General features: G+C 52.9%; 3 protein-coding genes across 5 annotated transcripts in view; 1 reads left to right on the top strand and 2 right to left on the bottom strand.

Annotated features, from left to right (window-relative positions):
• CABIN1 (calcineurin binding protein 1) overlaps nucleotides 1-7,624 on the bottom strand; it is a 150,684-nt gene extending 143,060 nt beyond the window's left edge. For all 3 annotated transcript variants that reach the window (XM_081966173.1, XM_081966175.1, XM_081966174.1), the window contains exons 1-2: nucleotides 7,526-7,624; nucleotides 7,354-7,446 (exon numbers count right to left, since the gene is read on the bottom strand). In XM_081966173.1, coding sequence (XP_081822299.1) covers nucleotides 7,354-7,446; nucleotides 7,526-7,528 — 96 coding nt within the window. In that variant the 5' untranslated portion in view covers nucleotides 7,529-7,624. The remainder of the gene's footprint in view (nucleotides 1-7,353; nucleotides 7,447-7,525) is intronic.
• A 118-nt stretch (nucleotides 7,625-7,742) lies between these two features.
• On the top strand, nucleotides 7,743-10,363 carry LOC309398902 (D-dopachrome decarboxylase-like). The gene is made up of 3 exons (XM_081966192.1): nucleotides 7,743-8,049; nucleotides 8,147-8,322; nucleotides 8,409-10,363. Exons 1-3 carry the CDS (start codon nucleotides 7,942-7,944, stop codon nucleotides 8,479-8,481), a joined length of 357 nt encoding a protein of 118 aa, XP_081822318.1. The 5' UTR covers nucleotides 7,743-7,941; the 3' UTR covers nucleotides 8,482-10,363.
• Nucleotides 10,364-10,759: 396 nt separating this feature from the next.
• LOC309399008 (glutathione S-transferase theta-1-like) lies at nucleotides 10,760-17,221 on the bottom strand. Its single transcript, XM_081966412.1, has 6 exons — nucleotides 17,012-17,221; nucleotides 14,526-14,649; nucleotides 13,882-13,969; nucleotides 13,055-13,205; nucleotides 12,236-12,412; nucleotides 10,760-12,157 (listed from the first exon to the last, which is right to left on the bottom strand). The coding sequence occupies exons 2-6, from the start codon at nucleotides 14,635-14,637 to the stop codon at nucleotides 11,957-11,959; spliced, it is 729 nt and encodes a 242-aa protein (XP_081822538.1). The 5' UTR covers nucleotides 14,638-14,649; nucleotides 17,012-17,221; the 3' UTR covers nucleotides 10,760-11,956.
• Between the last annotated feature and the right edge of the window lie 1,449 nt (nucleotides 17,222-18,670).

The following is an 18,670-nucleotide window of genomic DNA, read 5'->3' as shown; positions in this document are numbered from 1 at the left end:
CCACCGCAGAACGGTACCTCCGACTCCTATCCCCTCCAACCGGCGCAATAGGATACCATGGTCGATGGTATCAAAAGCCGCCGAGAGGTCTAATAGGACCAGGATAGAGGAACAACCTCTATCTCTGGCCCTCCAGAGATCATCGACCAACGCGACCAAGGCTGTCTCCGTGCTGTGCCCGGGTCGGAAACCGGACTGGCGTGAGTCTAGATAATCGGATTCGTCAAGGTGTTGTGGAAACTGCTGCGCCACCACATTCTCGACAACCTTCGCTAGAAAGGGAAGGTTGGAGACTGGACGATAATTAGCTAGCTCCGTTGGGTCAAGTGAAGGCCTCTTAAGTAAGGGCCTCACCACCGCCTCCTTCAAGGCGGTTGGTAAGGATCCCTCACCCAATGAGGCATTCACCAGGCCCAGAAGCCAGCCTCGGGTCACCTCCCAAGATGCCAGTACCAACCAGGAGGGACACGGGTCCATTAAACATGTGGTGGGTCGCAGCCGTCCACGCAACCTGTCCAAATCCTCAGGGGCAACAGAATCAAACTCCTCCCAAGATGGTCCCACAAGACTCGCTGTTGGCGGCCCGTCCGGTCCACTGAGGGGGGCCCATCCGCTCCGGATCTGAGCGACTTTGTCCTGCAGATATTCCCCAAACTCCTCTGCTCTGCCCTGCAGGGGTGCCCCCTGCGTCCTCTGTGACAAGAGGGAGCGGGTCACCCTAAACAGGGCGGCAGGGCGGTTATCCGCGGACGCAATAAGAGCGGCGCAATATCTACGTTTGGCCGCCCTTAATGCCACAAGGTAGGTCCGTAAATAGGCTCTTACCTGTGTTCGATCAGATTCGGAGCATGAGGACCTCCACCTGCTCTCTAGACGTCTCCTATGGCGCTTCATCACCCTCAGCTCCTCGGTATACCAAGGAGCCCGGGTGGGTCGCTGCCGCAGGAGAGGTCGCAAAGGCGCAACCCGGTCCAAGGCCCCAGCCGCCGCCCTATTCCAGGCGGCCGCTAGGTCCTTCGACCGAGCGCGGGTCAGGGCTACAGGTAATGGCCCAAGCTCCGTCTGGAACCTATCCGGCTCCATCAGGTGCTTGGGGCGGTACCAGCTTGGACCGTCTGGTCCCGCCTCCTCGCGGTGGGGGGTAGCGTCAGGGAAGTCCAGCCGGAGACATGAGTGATCTGACCATGACAGGGGTGTAACAGCTAAGTCCCCTATACCCAGATCACTCGTCCACTGCTCAGATACAAAAACAAGGTCCAGTGTGTGGCCGCCTTCGTTTGTGGGGCCCTGAATTAATTGGGTCAGGCCCATGGCTGTCATGGAAGCCATGAACTCCCGAGCCACCTCAGATGCTGCTCCCGTCGACGGCAGGTTGAAATCCCCCATAACCACAAGCTTGGGGATCTCAACCGCCGTCTCCGAGATCAGCTCGAGGAGCTCGGGCAGGGCCGCTGATGTATAGCGAGGAGCCAAGTATACAATCAGCAAACCCAACTGCCTCCCTGGGCCCCATTTCACACCAAGGGACTCACACCCGGATATCTGAGGAACAGTGAACTCCCTCGGCTCTAGACCTTCCCGTATCACTACCGCCACCCCGCCACCCTTACCCAGGGCCCAAGGCTGATGGAATGCACGGAAACCTGGTGGGCACATTTCCACGAGGGGTAAACCACCCTCGTGGCCCAACCAGGTCTCCGTTATCCCTGCAAGGTCCAGCTCCCCCTCAGAGATCAACTCATTAATGAGGGGGGCCTTGTTGGTTACGGACCTTGCATTGCAAAGCATCAGCCGCAGGTCCCGGCTCTGTAGTTCCTGGCCACCTAGGTTGCGGGGGTTGGTACAAACGACCGGGCGTAGCCAGCAGCCACGGTCTTCCAACCGACCTTGTGATCTTCTCTTGTCCTCGCATCCCCCCCTCCCCGCGACCGTTGTAATCAAACAACCCTCTGTTGGAATAATTTGTTCCTTCTCCCCCCCCCCACCCTTCGCCGAAGTGGCGTACAACGATGTGGTCCACAGCAGCACAGGATTAGCGGGTTTCCAGATTACCAGTGGCATGGGAGTTGTTGCCATGCCTGAATTGCCTAGAGAACCTCCTTCCTTCATGTCTTTGAGTGAATGGATGGACATGCTAAAGAAAGGATGGGAGAATACGAAGAAGGCTCTAGCGGTTGCGGCAGAAGCCTACCAGAAGCAAGATGATCAACATCGCTCGCTCCAAAACCCCTACCGTGTGGGGGACAATGTTTTTGTATCTACCAAATACATAAGATTAGAAATGCTTAGCAAGGAATTGGGTCCAAAATTTCTAGGTCCATTCTCAATAGTGAAGATAGTTAACCCAGTTACAGTTCAACTCGGTCTACCCAGAAGTCTAGGGAAAATTGACCCAGAATTTCATTGGAGCTTGTTGAAACCAGTAATTGGATCTAACAGAAGAGCATCCACCCAAGCTCAATCTCCTCCTGTTGTGATAGAAGGGGAAACACAATCTGAGGTGGAAAAAATTGTAGATTTCAGGCTGAATAGGGGTCGCTTACAGTACTTAGTGCATTGGAAGGGTTACCCTTGGTCTGAAGCTAATTGGGTGAACAGTGGGAACCTAAAAGTGGAGAAGTTAGTAAAGCAATTCAATGGGAAGTTTCCCGAGAAGTCAAAGGGTTCCCCTGGGTGGAGAAGAGGTGGTTAATTTTGTTATGTTAACTTTTATGTTATTCTCTTTGCAGGAAACGTTTTTCTTTTGAGGAGAGGCCGCCTGTCAGGCCTGTAGTTATGTTCTTTTTAGGATCTTTAGCCTGCCACACTTTCTTATAATTTTCTATGCTGTTTCAATAGTGTAGTAGTTGGGAGGGGGGAATAGAAAGGAGTAGGATTGTGGAATGTATTGTTATGGATTTTCTTAGAAGCTCAAGGTCGTCTTTTGTCTCCGCACCTCAACACCTGGCCGGAAGAAGATGGGTGTACATGCCAGCGTGGAAGATGATGATTGGAACATGTGATGGATTTGTGGGTGTGGGGATAGATCATGAACTTTCAACTGGGTGAACCCACAGGATGTAATTCAGAGTTGGAATTTTCCATAGAGGTGCTAACATGCCTGTAGAATAAATTGGACCTTTAAGGATGTTTTGCCTTGGACAATGATTTATTTCTGCATGGTATTTAGAACCCTAACACATATACTAACTGCAGCGCGCATAACTTTTGCACAGTATTGGAAAAAAGAAAACACATCATCAGAGCTAGATATAATCAGAAAAGTGTTGGCCTGTGCAGAAGCAGATAGGCTCACTCTTGAACTTAAAAATAAAGGGGAATCAGAATATTTTGAAATATGGAACAGATTTTATGATTAGTATAAGACAAGGTGACAAGACTGGAACAAAATGTATATATTGTGATTGGACAGAAGAATAGACAATGTATTAAGCAGGCTAACTGTTAATGGTTGAAACTAGCTGTATATAATGTGAATGTATGGTCACTTCAACTTGGCGGTATTGCATTGTTTTAAATGTAAAAATAATAAATATATATATTTAAAAGTTTGCAGAGATCGTTTTGAATTGTCATTTTTTTCTTCTTAAATATGACCTACACATGATCTGTTCTCTACATGTTCTCTACACTCTAAACCAGATAAAAAGAATCCAATTACTGCATTTTTCAGGGAGGAAAACAAGAAAAAAAACCTGCCTCTACTCCCAGGAATTTGCCTCCTTGCAGCAAACAGCGTGCTTCAATTTCAACACAGCCTGATTAGCACAAGCAACTGATTGTCGGTTGGATGGCCTCCTGATGATCAGCTGTTTCAGGCACCTCATTTTCGGCCTCCACATCCCATTTTCAGCCTCTGTACCAGAGGTTGTATTCAGCTGGTTCGCACTGTTTGCCCGAATTGGTGGCAGAAATTTTGCAGTTTGGTGAACTGGTAACGATGGCTGGCTGGCTGACCCCGCCCCCGAACCAATTCTCCTATCACCGGTTGCTCACCCCACCCATCCGGTCCCCGCTCGCTTGCGCCGTTTCTTTTCATACCGGCTGTCAAAGAGGTGGGCAACTGGCCGCTGAAGAGTCCTCCAGTCGGTGAAAAAGTGGCTGCTGTCGCCGCCATCTTCTTCGCGCATGCGCATCCCATTGCCTTGCAAGTCCGTTTGGATGCTCATGTGCAAAGAAGATGGCGGCGACAGCAGCCACTTTTTCACTGACCAGACTTTTCAGTGGTCAGCCGTCCGCCTCTTTGACAGCCGGTATGCAAAAAGGTGGCTGCTGGGAGGGTTCTTTGTCAGCCAGTGACTTCCCAGCAGCAGCGGCTGGCTGGGGTCTGCTGAAAACTCCTGTCAGCTTGCCTTCCAGATTGGACCAGCCTCCGCAGAAGGTAAGTAACCAAAGAGGTGGGGGGGGGGGGGAAGGAAGCGGGGAAATAGGGGCAACTAGCGAAGGGAGGGCGGGGGTAGTTAGGGAAAATCCAAAAAAATTTCCTACCTTTTCCTGTGGGCATGGCTAGCTGGGGGGCATGTGACGGTGTGGGTGTGAGAGACATCAAGTTGGGCACGCTCACTCAGTCACATGCCCCCACCTAGCCACACCCACTGAACTGGTAGCAAAACTTTTTGAATCTCACCACTGCTATGCACGCCCCGTTTTCAGCCTCCACCTGCCCCATTTCCCGCCCGTTATCGGCAACGGGGATCGGAATGGGCGGAAAATGGAGCACGGAAGTGGCAATAGCAATCCCTGCAGCCTGAAAGAGCTGATGGTTGGGAGGCCAATCCAACCGACAATCAGCTGCTTGTGCTAATCAAGCTGTGCTGAAACTGAAACTGGCTGTTCGCTGTAAGGAGGCAAATTGCTGGGAGGCAGAGGCCAAAGGGTGGGGGCCGGCAGGTGGGCGGAATTACATTTGGTGTATAAGACGGACCCAAATTTTCCCCCTCTTTTAGGGGGGAAAAGTGCATCTTATACTCCAAAAAATACAGTAAATAAATGAGGCAAAAACTTGTTCATTTATATAATATATTTCTAACTTACTAGTTTAATTGGTTCTCTTTATGCAGTTTTAGGATTACATTTTAAGTTACATTTATGCAGACAAATTCAAAAACTTTCACAAATGTTTAAGCACTACTGTACAGAGGGTCCTTGTCAGGTATAAGAAATCAGGAACCACGATAAGAGTGTGAAAGTTTAACGAGTCGAAACTAAACTCTGGCAAGGCTGAGTGGCTCTGGGTTTGGGGTTCATTGGCTCATGAAGAATTGCCACCTCTGGTCCTGGATGGGGTGGCACTCCCCCAAACAGACTCTGTGCATAATCTGGGGGTTCTCGTGGACTTGCGACTCCTGCTCAAAGAGGCTGCGGTTGTGGCTAGGAAGGCCTTTGCACAACGGTGGGTTGTGCACCAGTTACACCCTTTCCTGGGCCAACAATCCCTACTCACTGTCACTCATGCCCATGTCACTTCCCGCCTTGACTATTGCACATGCGCTCTACAGGGGGCTGCCCTTGAAGAGCATCCGCCAACGGGCCACATAGTTTTGTGCAGACCTCGTTGTGCACATGTATCACCTCTCCTGCGGGAGCTGCAATGGCTGTTGATTTGCTTCCAGGTGCAATTCAAGGTGCTGGTTGTCACCTTTAAAGTCGTTCATGGCTGGGGACCAGTGACCTGAGGGACCGGGTCTTGCCGGTCACATCTACCTGTCAGAGCGGAAAGGCAGTGAATGCTGCAGGTCCCATCCCCTAAGACGATACACCTGGTGGGACCCACAAGAAGGGCCTTCTCCATAATGGCTCCTTTTCTCCCCCAGAGATTAGATCCGTACTCTAATGCTCTTCTGGAAGGCATTGAAAACCTGGTTCTGCCAGCAGCCTGGAGAGCCCAGAGCGGGATGGAGCGCATTAAATGGCTTGTGTGATCTGCTGTCACCAGGGCAGGAGAGGAGGATATGATTTTAGTTGATTCTTTATTAGTTTTATTGTTTATTCTGTAAGTTGCCTTGAGTCGCCATGTGCGAATAGATGGCGATATAAATTCAATAAATAAATGAATAAAAGTATTAGAAATTTATTTTATGCTACCTATACACAAGAATCTAAACTACTAATGGACAAGGAAATTTGATGCCAGATAAAAGTCTGGCCAGACCTGGATCTCTTACAGGGGCATAGAGACGCCAAATTGATGAGTTTGACACCTCCGTCTCCTCCCCGCCCGGCTCAGCCTGTCATCTCCTACAGTCCTGAACTTACAACGGACCTACCTGGGAGCTACTTATGGCCCAGATTTGTTAACTTCCTGTTTTTGGCAAAACTGTGACCATGGTGTTCACTTAACGACTTCAGTGGTCACTTAATGACTGTAACATTCACTTAATGATTGCTGCAAAATCACTGGAAAATGTGGTCAGTCATATGGTCATCCTGTTTTGCAACCGTCATGACTTATAATCATGATGGGCAGGTTCCATTATGATCTTGTTGTGGATTATCAATCATTAAAACAAATCAATACTATATGAATACATAATTTCTCATTCATTTTACACTTTCAACATAACTAAACCAATCAATCACAGGCTCTTTTAAAACCATCTTTAGAGAGTCCAATGGATATTCCGGTGGCAAGGAAGCAAGCAGATGACCAGGCCTCTCACCCTATCACATCTGTCACCAGGCCAAGGCTACCTGGGCTAAAGCAGCTATTCCCTCGCATCTCAGACCCTGGGGCTGCTCTCTACTGATTTATTATCGATCTTCCACCAGGATCACTTTTACAACAGTGCATTTGTTTGCCAAAACGGCTCATTTTATTCGATATTTATTATTTTCAGGAGACCACACAACTTTCTGGGCAATGCGTTAGCTACAGTAAAACCTTTTGGTCTCTAATCTAATCTAAAACCTGTGATCTTGTAAATAAATTGAGAGTCACGAGCCAAGGTTTGGAAGACTTCCTTCTGCCCCCATCTAGCCTCTGATTACAGTAACAAATAATCAGTAAAGATAATCAATAACCGGAGCAGTACTTGCAGGCCTCATTTGGGGGCTCAGAGACTATCATCTACCTATTTCATAGGCGGCAAACATGAACGTTTTGGGCCTTTAACCAGCACGGCTTCCTTGAGCCCTCAGACCCGCCGCCAGCGAGGCCAGAGAAGGGGCTTCATTGCCTGCTAGGAAGATCCGCCATCCAAATAAAACTAAAGAAGGTAAGCGGCCCACGGACTTCCGCGTCTCTCAGCACCAGTTACCCCGGCTGGGCGCCTCCGGGGACGGAGAGCGGGGGAGCCGCGCGTGCCACACAAGGCCGCCGGGGGGAGGGGGAGGGAGGCCCGCCGGGCGAGTCACCTGCGCCTCCTTGGTCTGCGACTTGTGGCTCTTGAGGGTCCCCTCGGGGTCGTCCTCCACGGCCGAGCTGGCGTTGAGCGCGGCGATCCGGATCTGCGGAGAGAGCAACGCTCAGCCGCGGAGGCCCCCCGGGAGCCCCCCCCCGCCCCCGCCCCCCCCTCCAGACACGGACCATGCTGGCCGAAGCCGGGATCCCAGCCGCCGCCGCCGCCGCGCCACCGGGCAGCAAGACGGACGCCTATTGGTTGCCGACTACACAAGCGCCCTGCGAGGGGCGCGGCCCGACCACGGGCGGCACGCCCCTTCCGCTCCCGGCCGCTCTCCCCGCGTTCGGCTCTTCGGCCGAGATCGGAGGGCCTCGGAAACGCGACTCGGGGCGTTTATTGTAATTAACGTGGTTCATAAAAGCGCGAAATATACGCTCCTCTTTTGTTTAAAGGGGCCGCAGGGCAGACGCCCCAAAGCCTCCGCCTGGTTTACTAGGAAGAGAAAAGGCGGAGCGGCTCGGGGGCCTCCCGCCGCGGGAGGCGGGGCTGGGCGGGGCTGAGCGGGGCTGGCGGGGCTGCCTCCTGCGGGGCGCCGCACAAGATGCCCTTCGTGGAGCTGGAGACCAACGTGCCGGCGGCGCAGCTGCCCCGAGACCTGCCCGCTCGGCTGGGCGCCGCCGCCGCCACCATCCTGGGCAAGCCGGAGGAGGTGCGCGGGGTCGGGGGGGGGGCTGGAATCGGGGGGGGGGGACAGGGGCGGCGGCGGCCCCCCTCCGTCCCCGGCTGACCCGCCCGCTTCCCCGCAGCGAGTGGCGGCGACGGTGAAGGGCGAGCTGGCGCTCTCCATGGGCGGCTCGACGGCGCCGGGCGCGCTGCTCTCGGTGTGGGCGGTGGGCGCGGTGGGCTCGGCCGAGCAGAACCGGACGCACAGCGCGCGCTTCACCGAGTTCCTGGCCCGCGAGCTGGGGCTGGGCGCCGACAGGTGAGCCGGGCGAGGCGGGACGGGGTGTGTGCGGGCGGGCGGGCGGTGGTCGGCCGAGGGTCTCTGACTCTGCGCTCCTCCCGCAGGATCCTGATCCGCTTCCACCCGCTGGAGCCCTGGCAGGTGGGCAAGAAGGGGACGGTGACGACCTTCCCGTGAGAGCAGACCCGCAATAAAGCGCTGCGCCCACCGCCTCCGCCTCTTCCTTGGGGCCGGCGGGGTGGGAGTGGGGAAGGGCGCCCAGGGACGCTGGCCCTTGCCTCGGGGAGAGCAGAGGCGCCGCCTCGGTTATGGCCCAGGAGCGCGGAGCCGGCGGCCTCTCCCTGGGCGCCTTCCGGCCTGGGAAAGGAAGGAGCCCGGATTCTCCCCGCCTTTCCCCGGGGATGTGGGAGTGGAAGGAGTCGCGGGCCCAGCCGGCTTTCCCGGGAGGAGGAAGCGCAGTCGGGGCTGTGCCTGGCCTTGAACTCGCCTCGGCGTAACCGGCGTTTCGGCTCCCAAAGACTTCTGGGCAGGTTGGGACGCCCGTTGCAAGCCGTCGGGGCCCGCTTCGTCAGGTGACGGCCGGGCTGAGTGTGCAAAGAAGCGCGGGATTCCTGGGCGGTGGGAGCAGCCTTTGCGCCCCTTGGTCCCCCAGCCTCGCTCCAGCCCCAGAGACACCGAGCCGGTTCCCTCCCAGTGGGACGGTCGCCAGGTGGGCAAAGCGCAGGTCGGATGACCGGCTGGAGGTGTGATCGGGAGCCTGAGGATGGGGCCGGGGTCTCCCGCACAGCCCCTTCCCCTCCGCCTTGCCCTCTCCGGCAGGCCTCGGCTATTGAGCTCCCCTTAGGCTCCTCTTCCCTGGCCCCTTCCGGCAACTCCGGGTTTGCATCAAGGAAGAGCAGAGCAAACTCTGCCGTTTCGTGGTGCGTCTGTGTGTGTGTGCCTGTCTCCCTTCAATAGATTAACAGAATTGGAAGGGACCTTGTAGGTCATCTAGTCCAACCCCTCCCCCCCCAAGCAGGAGACTGTGTGTGTCTGTGTGAATCCTCTTTAACAAATCCATTTTATTTATTATGGGTTTTAGCCAGCAAAAATCCCTTTAATCTGTACCTTGAAATCTATAGCCACAGTTCTCTCCCTGTAAGAGAATGTAAAGAGGGCCCTGCTGCTTCTTTGGGGGCTTCTTTGCCAGTTTCAGTAGGAGAGATAAACTGGGACCTGCACCCAGAGCCAGAGGCTGGGAGGAAAGTAGCGCAAGGCCCGTAGGGACCCTAGGGGGCAAAGGCGGGGGGGGGGCGAAGATAGGGATGGGGGTCCTGCAGCATCCCTGCAATGTCACCAGAGCATATGACTGCAGTTGCCTTGCAGGGGCCATGCATTGGAAATGGGGTCCTAAGTAGCTTTTGGGGGAGGGGCTGTCATAGCTTGGAACAATTACGGAGTCGAGGAGTACCTGTACTGTCCACTTTTTTCTATTTTTACCCAGCAGCCATCAGAAATAATGTCTCCCTCAGCCTGGAAACATCTGATCTCTGTGGAAGAATCCTAAGTAGGGATTGTAACAGCATGTGAAATTCAGAGTATTGTTTGCATACTTTGTTATGGCACTTTGCGGCTCCATTTTGGTCCACTGCAAGATTTTCTTCTGTCATTAATTGCTGGTTTTATAGTTATTTATTCACCAAAGTATTTTTCCTCTTACCCCGTGACTCCTGAGTTTGATCAAGAACCTTTGAAAAAGGACTTTGAAATTAAGTCAACAATGTCTCTTGGGTCGCACTTGGGTGCTCTAAAAATAATGCTTAGTTAGATCTTCCAATTGCAGAAGCCACTAATCTTTTTAGCTTGATCTTTATAATAATTTTCCATCAGTCATACTTGGATTCCTGCTTAATCAGTGAAGCTTTCCCGTGTCTCTTTCGTAGAGGTAGTTTAAAGGCAAGAAATATTTTTTTTCCTGAGGACCAGCGACTTCATATTTGATTGATAAGAACTTCAAGCAGAGCGTCATGCAGACCTTTACTGCTAAATTAAAAATAAACCAAAGTACTGAACTTGTTCATGCTCTGTGTGTCTCCCCTGTTCAGACTCAATTCGTGATAAGATTGCTTCGGTTCTCTACCTTCCAGAGTGAACAACCGAGGCAGAGATTCACGTGGGATCCCAGCCTAGAGCAAGTTTCAGCTGTGGGCAAAGTTGTTGAAAAAACATGTGTGGTGTTCTCATCAGCTTCACCACACCTCCTACAGCTTGTGAAGATCCTCCTCCTGTACCTTCACCTTTATACCTCTTGCCTACCTTGTCCTACCACAGCAGAACAGGAGGGTTAATAGCTTGGGTGAATGCACACGGGGGAGGGGGGATTAGGGAAAGTGGGAGAAGCTGCACTGTGGGGTGAGGTTGATGGGCAGGGATTGTTTGCCGTTTTCTAAGGCCACAGATGAGAGTGGGGGGTTGCATTTGTAATTTTCATTTCTTTCGTAGACTGGCTAACCACCATTTTCTCAGAAATTGCGACATTAATATTTGCCAGGAATCAAGGTTACACCAACTCTAGGCCCTTGTGTGGTGCCCTAAAGGTTCAGGTGCATCATTTGGCATGTTTTGAAACGGGCCAGGTTGCTTTACGTCTGCTCCCACGTAGCTCCTCAAGGGCCTTCCTGCGCTGAGGGCCACTGCCACGTGAATCCCTCTGGATCGCTGCCACGATAGGAAGTGTCTGTTCCAGAGGTGGGATTCAGCAGGTTCTGACCAGCTCTGGAGAACCGATAGCGGAAATTTTGAGTAGTTCGGAGAACCGGCAAATACTATCTGTGACTGGCCCCGCCCCCATCTATTCTCTGCCTCCGGAGTCCCAGCTGATCTGGAGGGAATGGGGATTTTGCAGTAATCTTCCTCTGCCACGCCCACCAGGCCACGCCCACAGAACAGGTAGTAAAATTGTTTTGAGTCCCACTCTGTCAAAACCAGCTCAGCAGAGATCCAGCCAATCACACGGAAGATCAGACCAGTTCATTCCTGGGCCAGCTCCAAGCCTTGAAAGCTGCCTTGGTCTTAGGGTCTCTGCGCCCCTCCAGATGCCCCCCCCCCCATCCCATGATATAGGAGTTTCTTGCTTGCTGGTGGGGGCTCTTGCCGAGAGACTTCCTGGGCCGGTTGAGGCTTTCATTCCCAAGTGTTGGAAAAATCTTTTGGAATTAGAACATGGAAGCTACTTGTTCCACATGTGATATATTTAATATTATTGACAATTATTTTATCTTATTCCTTACTGGATTTTATTCTATTATGCTTCTACAATATGCACTTCCTAAAGAATTGTGGACAATGAATAATCTGCAATTCTAACATTTATCCATTGTTGGCAAAAGTACTTGATTCCTTCTGAACCTGTGTTGCAGCCCTCATTCACAATCTGGGCTTGCACAGGGTAGCTGGGGCGGGAGAGAGTTGCTCAGTAGCCCCCCCACTCGAAGATAGCAATATGCTTATGCCAACCGGAGTTATTCCAGTGCCTCCCCTGGTTGAGGTGAGCTTGGAGCAAGGATAATTGAAGGCCAAACCTGAAACCAGGGCTGGGCTGGGGGTGGTGGGAGGAGGATGCAAGGAGAGCTGGAACAGGGAGGGGGAAAGCCCCATTGATAACTTTCCATGTTTATTTCAGCATCTTCAAGAGCAGGGGCTTCATCTGTGCTTTCAGGGGTGGGTCAATGATGATGCTCTTCAATTCCTGGGGGTTCAGGATCCGGTTGTGGGCTTCCATGAAGAGGTCCTTCCCCAACGTCAGCTCCACCCTTTTGCGCCACTCCTGGAGTTTGGGGCGACCCTCGAGGATGTCGCAGCCAGCTCCCAAGGGCTAGAGGACACACAGCGGTTGGAAGACCCCGGGTCTCCTTGCAGGGGATGGCTATTGGGGTTGGGGGGGGGGGCTTACTTGCATCAGCTCCACGATGGCCACCAGGTCGGCCAGGGAGATCTCTGGGCCAATGAGGAACGGCTTGTCCTGCAGGAACTTGTCCTCCAGCTTCTGGATGGCGAGATTCAGTTCCTCCATTGCTTCATAGAGCTTCTCTGGGGACACTTGATGGCCTACAAAGAGCGGGATCACCACCTGCCCCACGGAGACATGCAGAAGAGAGGGAGAGGAGATGAGCTTCTCCCAGGCAGGCACCGAGGGAGGGTGTGGAGGCCTGGGCTGGGACGGGGGCTCCCTGGGGGCCGACAGCTGGTCCTGAGGAGGCTCTTGCCAGGTTGGCTGTTTGCTTCCTTTGCTGCTGTCTCCCTCGTTCTGAGGAGAGTGCCAGAGGATCTGAGGAGTTGCTGCCAGGAGGGGTAGGCAGGAGATGGCCCCCTGCTGCTTCGGTCCTCTCACTGACACATCTCCATGAAGGTGTGTTTGGGGGGATACATAACACCCCCAAATGACCTGATTGCCAAGGGTGTCCCTCGCATGGGCTTCATTATATCTGTGAGTTGCCAGCCATTGCCGAACTGGCTGGGGCACATGCAGCTCTCCAAGCTTAGGTCGCTTCTCCACTTCCACCCTGTGGCTCCCTGTCTTCTATGTGGGGATGCACCCCCCCCAGTCTCTGACTCTTAACGCCCCCGCAGTGGATTTGGTAGTAAAAGCAGCATCCCCAAGTGCCCCCTCCCTGAACCAGGCCTCCCCTTCTACTCCTGGGACATTGGAGGCTCTGCAGGGCCCGAGGGGGGGGGGGGCTGCACCACCAGTGAGCTGGAGGCCTGGTCTCACCTTGAGCCAGAGGATTTTGGATGTGCCAGCCCGAATGGTGCTGATCTGCCAGGCCAGGTACTCGTCCACACGGGCTCGCTTTTTCATATCGGATGGGTACCAGTAGCTGGGAGTGTTGTATTTCCGGGTCAGGTAGAGAAGGATGGCTGTGCTGGTGAGCAGAAGACAAAAGAGCCAAGGCAAGAAAAAGACTGCTTGCTTTGAGGCACGTAAGAGATCATTAAGCCCAACCTACTGCTGAGGGCAGGATCCAATCATCTCTTTGTCCAGACAGAACCTTCTGCTCCAAAGGTCAGCCATTCTGCCAGCCAAGAGGGTTTTCGGACTTAATTGTGTGTGTTTTACTGTATCAGGAAGTCTAAGTCAGAACACCCATGCTCAGCCCAGATCCCCGAACTGTGTCTTCACTGGAGGGAAGGCCAGGCTTTCAGCTTCAAGAGCTGACCACATGTAGCCCCCCGCTCCCTCCCGTGCATCTGAGCAGCCCCTCCTTGGTATTAGCAGAAGCAGACCAGGGTTTCGTCCCTTTGGCCTTTTAGTTGGCTGGAACCCAGTTAGCATTGCAGCCAGAGAGCTTGTGGGAACTGGCCCTTTGGCCGGGGGTCCAGGAAGCCCCGAATTGGAGGGGCCCTCTTACACTCCTGGCTCTCAAGCTGCGGGTGCCGCTGTCACCAGCCCAGTGGCAACTGGAAGGAGCATTTTATTCCAGCCGGAGGGCACAAATCCAACTGCTTTTCCACCAAGCCAATAATGCTGCTTTGTTCTCCTGGGGACTTTGGCCCAAGCGGGTGCGGCTGCTTTTCCCCCTCCTCATCAGGAGTCCTCACCTCTCTTCTAGGATGAAATCCCCATCCTTCAGGACAGGCACTTTTCTTAGGATGTTCACCTTGTTAAATTCTTCAGTGAAGTGTTGCCCTAACATTGATAAGCTACGTCAGCCAAAAAGAAAACTCCAGAATCCAATGCAAAACAGGCTTTCCACCCACCCTCCCCTCCCCTCCTTAGCTGGGCGCAGTCCCCAAAACTAACAGCTCACCACTCCCACTGTTTCCCTCCCCAAAGCCTCCAGGCTTTCCAAAGGTGTTGGGGGGAAGCCCTTTCTCTTTGGCCTCCACCCTGGTATCTCTGCTCAAGAGAAAGCATCAGGATGGGAAGACCCCCGATGGCTCCAAGATGTTGGAGAACTTCCAGACTGCTTGTCTGCCCCTCCAGTGCCTCAGACAGGGCGGATGGGGTAGCTGGAGTCTGCTCCATGGGGAGGACAGAATGTTGCATTCCTAGCAGGGTCAAGGCACATTAGCTGTTTCCACCAACTGGCGAGATGCCTCCAGACGTCCCTCAGACCCTGATGGTCACCTCTGAAACTTCCTGGAGGTGGTGGGGAGCCTCAAGGGGACCCTGAGGCAGGGAGCTTCGAGAGGATTGGGGGGAGGGAGAGGGGGGGTTGCAGGGGAACTCCACCCCACTCCACCTTTTAACGTCTCAACAGGCTTCATCGTGAAAGGGATGTTGTTCTTTTTGGCAAAGATGTAGACTGCCCTGCAAGGCTGAGAAAGCAGGTCCAGGTACAACTCCAGCACCATCGCGAGGACCAGCTGCAAGTGGGCGGCACCAACGGAAACCTCAGGCCTCTGATTGGCTGATGGAATAAGTGGCCCCATGACCAATCAGGCCATGACTAATCAAAAAAGATTCATTACATGCAAAGCAGGATAGATTCTCTATGGGGTTCAGGTCAGGAGAGTTTGCTGGCCAATCAAGCACAGTAATCCCACGGTCATTGAACCAGGTTTTGGTGCTTTTGGCAGTGTGGGTCAGGTGCCAAGTCTTGCTGGAAAATGAAGTCAGCATCCCCATAAAGCTCATCTGTGGAAGGAAGCATGAAGTGCTCCAAAATCTCCTGGTAGACGGCTGTGTTGACCTGGACTTAATGAAGCACAGTGGACCAACACCAGCAGATGACATGGCTCCCCAAATCAACAGACCGTGGAACCTCACACCGGACTTCAAGCATCTTGCAGTGTGTGCCTCTCCATTCCTCCTCCATACTCTGGGTCCTTGGTTTCCAAATGAGATGCAAAAGTTGCTCTCATCAGAAAGGAGGATTTTGGACCACTGAGCAACAGACCAGGTCTGTTTTTCTTTAGCCCAGGTAAGACACTTCTGACGTTGTTTGTTGTTCAGGCTTGACAAGAGGAATATGACATTTGAAGCCCTTGTCCAGCATCCGTCTGTGTGTGGTGGCTCTTGATGCACTGACTCCAGCCTCGGTCCACTCCTTGTGAAAGTCCCCAACACTTTTGAATGGCCTTTTCCTGACAATCCTCTCCAGGCTGCGGTCATCCCTGCTGCTTGCGCACCTTTTTCTTCCACACTTTTCCCTTCCACATAACTTTCTATTAATGTGCTTTGATACAGCACTTTGGGAACATCCAACTTCTTTTGCAATTACCTTTTGAGGCTTTCCCTCCTTATGGAGGGAGTCAGTGATGGTTTTCTGCACAACTGACAGGTCAGCAGTCTTTCCCAGGATTGTGATTCCTACTGAACCAGACTGAGAGAGCATTTAAAGGCTCAGGAACCCTTTGCAGGTGTTATGGCTTAATTAGCTGATTAGAGTGGGACACTTTGAGCCTAGAATATTGCACCTTTTCACAATATTCTAATTTTCTGAGATTGTGGAATTAGGGTTTCCATGAGCTGTAAGTCATAATCATCACAATTATGACAAATCACAGCTTGAACTATCTTGCTTTGCATGTAATGAGTCTATCTCATATATTAGTTTCACCTTTTAAGTTGCATTACTGAAATAAATGAACTTTTGCATGATATTCTAATTTTTCGAGTTTCACCTGTATATATGCTAGTCTATCCCAGCTCTAGGGGGTGATGCTCATCTCTGTTTCAAAGCCGAAGAGCTAGCGCTGTCTGAAGATGTCTCCGTGGTCATGTGGCCAGCATGACTCAACTCCCGAAGCCGCACGGAACGCTGTTCCATTCCCACAAAAGGTGGTTCCTATTTTTCTACTTGCATTTTTACATGCTTTCAAACTGCTAGCTTGGCAGAAGCTGGGACAAGTAATGGGAGCTCACTCCATTACGCGGTGTTAGGGATTCGAACCATCGAAGTGCCGACCTTTCTGATTGACAAGCTCAGCGTCTTAGCCACTGAGCCACCGCAGCCCCTAAAATTACTTTTAAAAACCTAAAAAATTAAACTAAAAAAAAAAACTTTTAAAAATTCAACCTAGGTTAACGCTGACCAAGCTTGGCCTACTGTGAAAGTGAGTTAATTTAACCAATCTGTTAAACCGATTCTTCTGTTTTGTCAGTTGGAAGGTCTGCAGAACTCCGACATTCCCATCCCCCGCCCCTGGGTGCCTCTCCCACCGCTGCAGCCATTCAGTGGGTGGAAGCCCACGGCAGGAGGCAGCAGCTGAGTGAAAAGTACAGGCCGTCCTCGACTTACGACTATAACTGTACACAAATTTTTTTGCTGCTAAGTGAAACAGTTGTTAAATGAATTTTGCCCCATTTAATGACTTTTAATGATTTACTTGTAAAGTGAATCAGTGCAGTTGTTACGTTAGTGACATGGTTGTTAAGCGAATCTGGCTTCCCCATTGATTTTGCTTGTCAGAAGATCACAAAAGGGATCACATGATCCCGGGATCCAGCAACCATCATGAAGACATGCCAGTGTCCAAGCGTCCGAATTCGGAGCACATGAGCAGAAGGAGGCTGCAGCGACCGTGTGAAAAATGGTCACTTTTTCAGCGACGTTGTAACTTTGAATGGTCACTAAATTAACTGTTGTAAATTGAGGACGGCCTGTTCCTGTTGGCACCAACCCCCTTTTGCCTTCAAATGCCTTGAAACATCCAACTCTGCATGTAACGTCCGGTCGTGTTTTTCGAGTTGTGTGGTTGTGGGTCTGCCTGCCTTTGTACTGACCTGGCACAGCTCTCAATGTTCACCCGTGGAGGACTTTTCCAAGGCTGAATGGAAGTGGGGGCGGAGGGCGACTGTCTCAAGGTCACCCAGCTGGCTTCCCTGCCCTAAGCAGGAGCAGAACCTGGGTTCCACGGCACCCAGTCCGGTGCCTTAACCATTGTACCATGCTGCTTCTCCATGGAGAAAGACAAATAATAGGAATTCTTTGGTTACTCCTCTCCAAAGCTGATAGCAGCTTTGTGGCTACATGAGCCACAAAGCTGCTATCAGGCTGGAATTGGCAAGGAAGGTGGAGGAAAGTGGGCTTGGTCTCCACTATGATGTGACCTTTCCTGACCCAGCTGAGCAGAGCCTAGACAGGCCCAAGCATAGGGAGAAGGCAGGAGGGCTCCAGGGGCAACCACCTTTCCAGGACCCATCATCCTCCGCATTGAGCAACCCAGGCCAGGAGTAGAGCAAAGAGGGAGCAGGCCTCGGGACCAGGGCAGGTGATGGCTGGAAGCTCCCCAGAAGGAGACCCTGTGGCTCCTGTTCCTTTCTGACATAGGTGGGGCACACACCACCTCACTGAGCCTCTCAGCCCCACCCATTTCCTTTGTCTGGGCAGAGGAGAGCACTTGCTGCCCTTCCGCCCGTTGCTCAGCCCTGCGTTTTTCTGGAGGTGGTTAAAAGGGCAGAGGGTCTGGGACCTCGCATCTCATCCTGGGGGGAAGAGAGCCAGTCTCCAGGGACCAGGACGACTCCAGCGTAAGAGTGGAGCTCATGTGATGGCTGCTGGATGCCCAAAGGAGCTTTTGCCCGGATAGTCCCTTGTAGACATTGTTAAGTAGGCACAAACACGAACGGAGACCGTGAGGCAATTCAAAAGAGCTTTATTGAATACAGCAGCTGTCAAGCTCATACAGGAGAGAAGCGCGGCTGGGCTAGTCTGACAGCTATTTATGTGAAGCTGTCAGACGAGCCAGCCAATCCGAACACCGGATTTTCCCCGCTCTCAGCCAGGTCGCGTCTTAACCAATCAGACGCGACCTGGCTGTTGCTAGCGCAGATGCCGGCTGTCAGGGAGAAATCCCTGACGTCATCTGCCAGGATATAACACCCCTTCCCCCCCAGTGAGTGCGCATGTGCGGACGTCGCACAGACGTACTCACGCAAATAGGCTGGGCGGCGCCGGACCCGCCCAGAGCGCCTCAGTTCAGCAGAAGACGCCGGAGGAGAAGGAGGTGCCCGTGGTAGCTCCTCCCGCGAGGGAGTGGAGCTCCGGGCGCCATCTTGGGGGCCTACCTTAGGAGGAGGACTACAAGGAACAGGTAGGCAGGGCCGAGGGGGCGCGGCCGAAGGCAGGCTTGAGATGGGAATAACCGGGTAGGCCTGGCCTGACTCGGGGAAGGCCAGAGGGAAACCAGGAGGAGTTCGCCAAACGGACGGAGCATCCTCAAGTAAGGACGGCCGGAAGGCGGCGTCTGTAACCGGAGTGGCCCAGGGCAGCTGGACCGGGCCGACTGGATTTGGTGGAAGGGCACCAGGTAGAGATGCGGCATTGGGCGCTGGCGGAGTCACGACGACGGTCAACTCTGCGGGGACGTCGTTGATGTTGGACGGCTGGCGGCGCTTCAATTGATCCAGGTGGCGCCGCCATTCGGTCCCATCATGCAGCTG

Source organism: Natrix helvetica, assembly GCF_964273705.1.
Source record: "Natrix helvetica genome assembly, chromosome: 14".
In the NCBI taxonomy this organism is placed as follows: domain Eukaryota; kingdom Metazoa; phylum Chordata; class Lepidosauria; order Squamata; family Natricidae; genus Natrix; species Natrix helvetica.
Note: the sequence above shows the minus strand (reverse complement) of the source record. Positions and strands in the feature narration are given on the sequence as shown.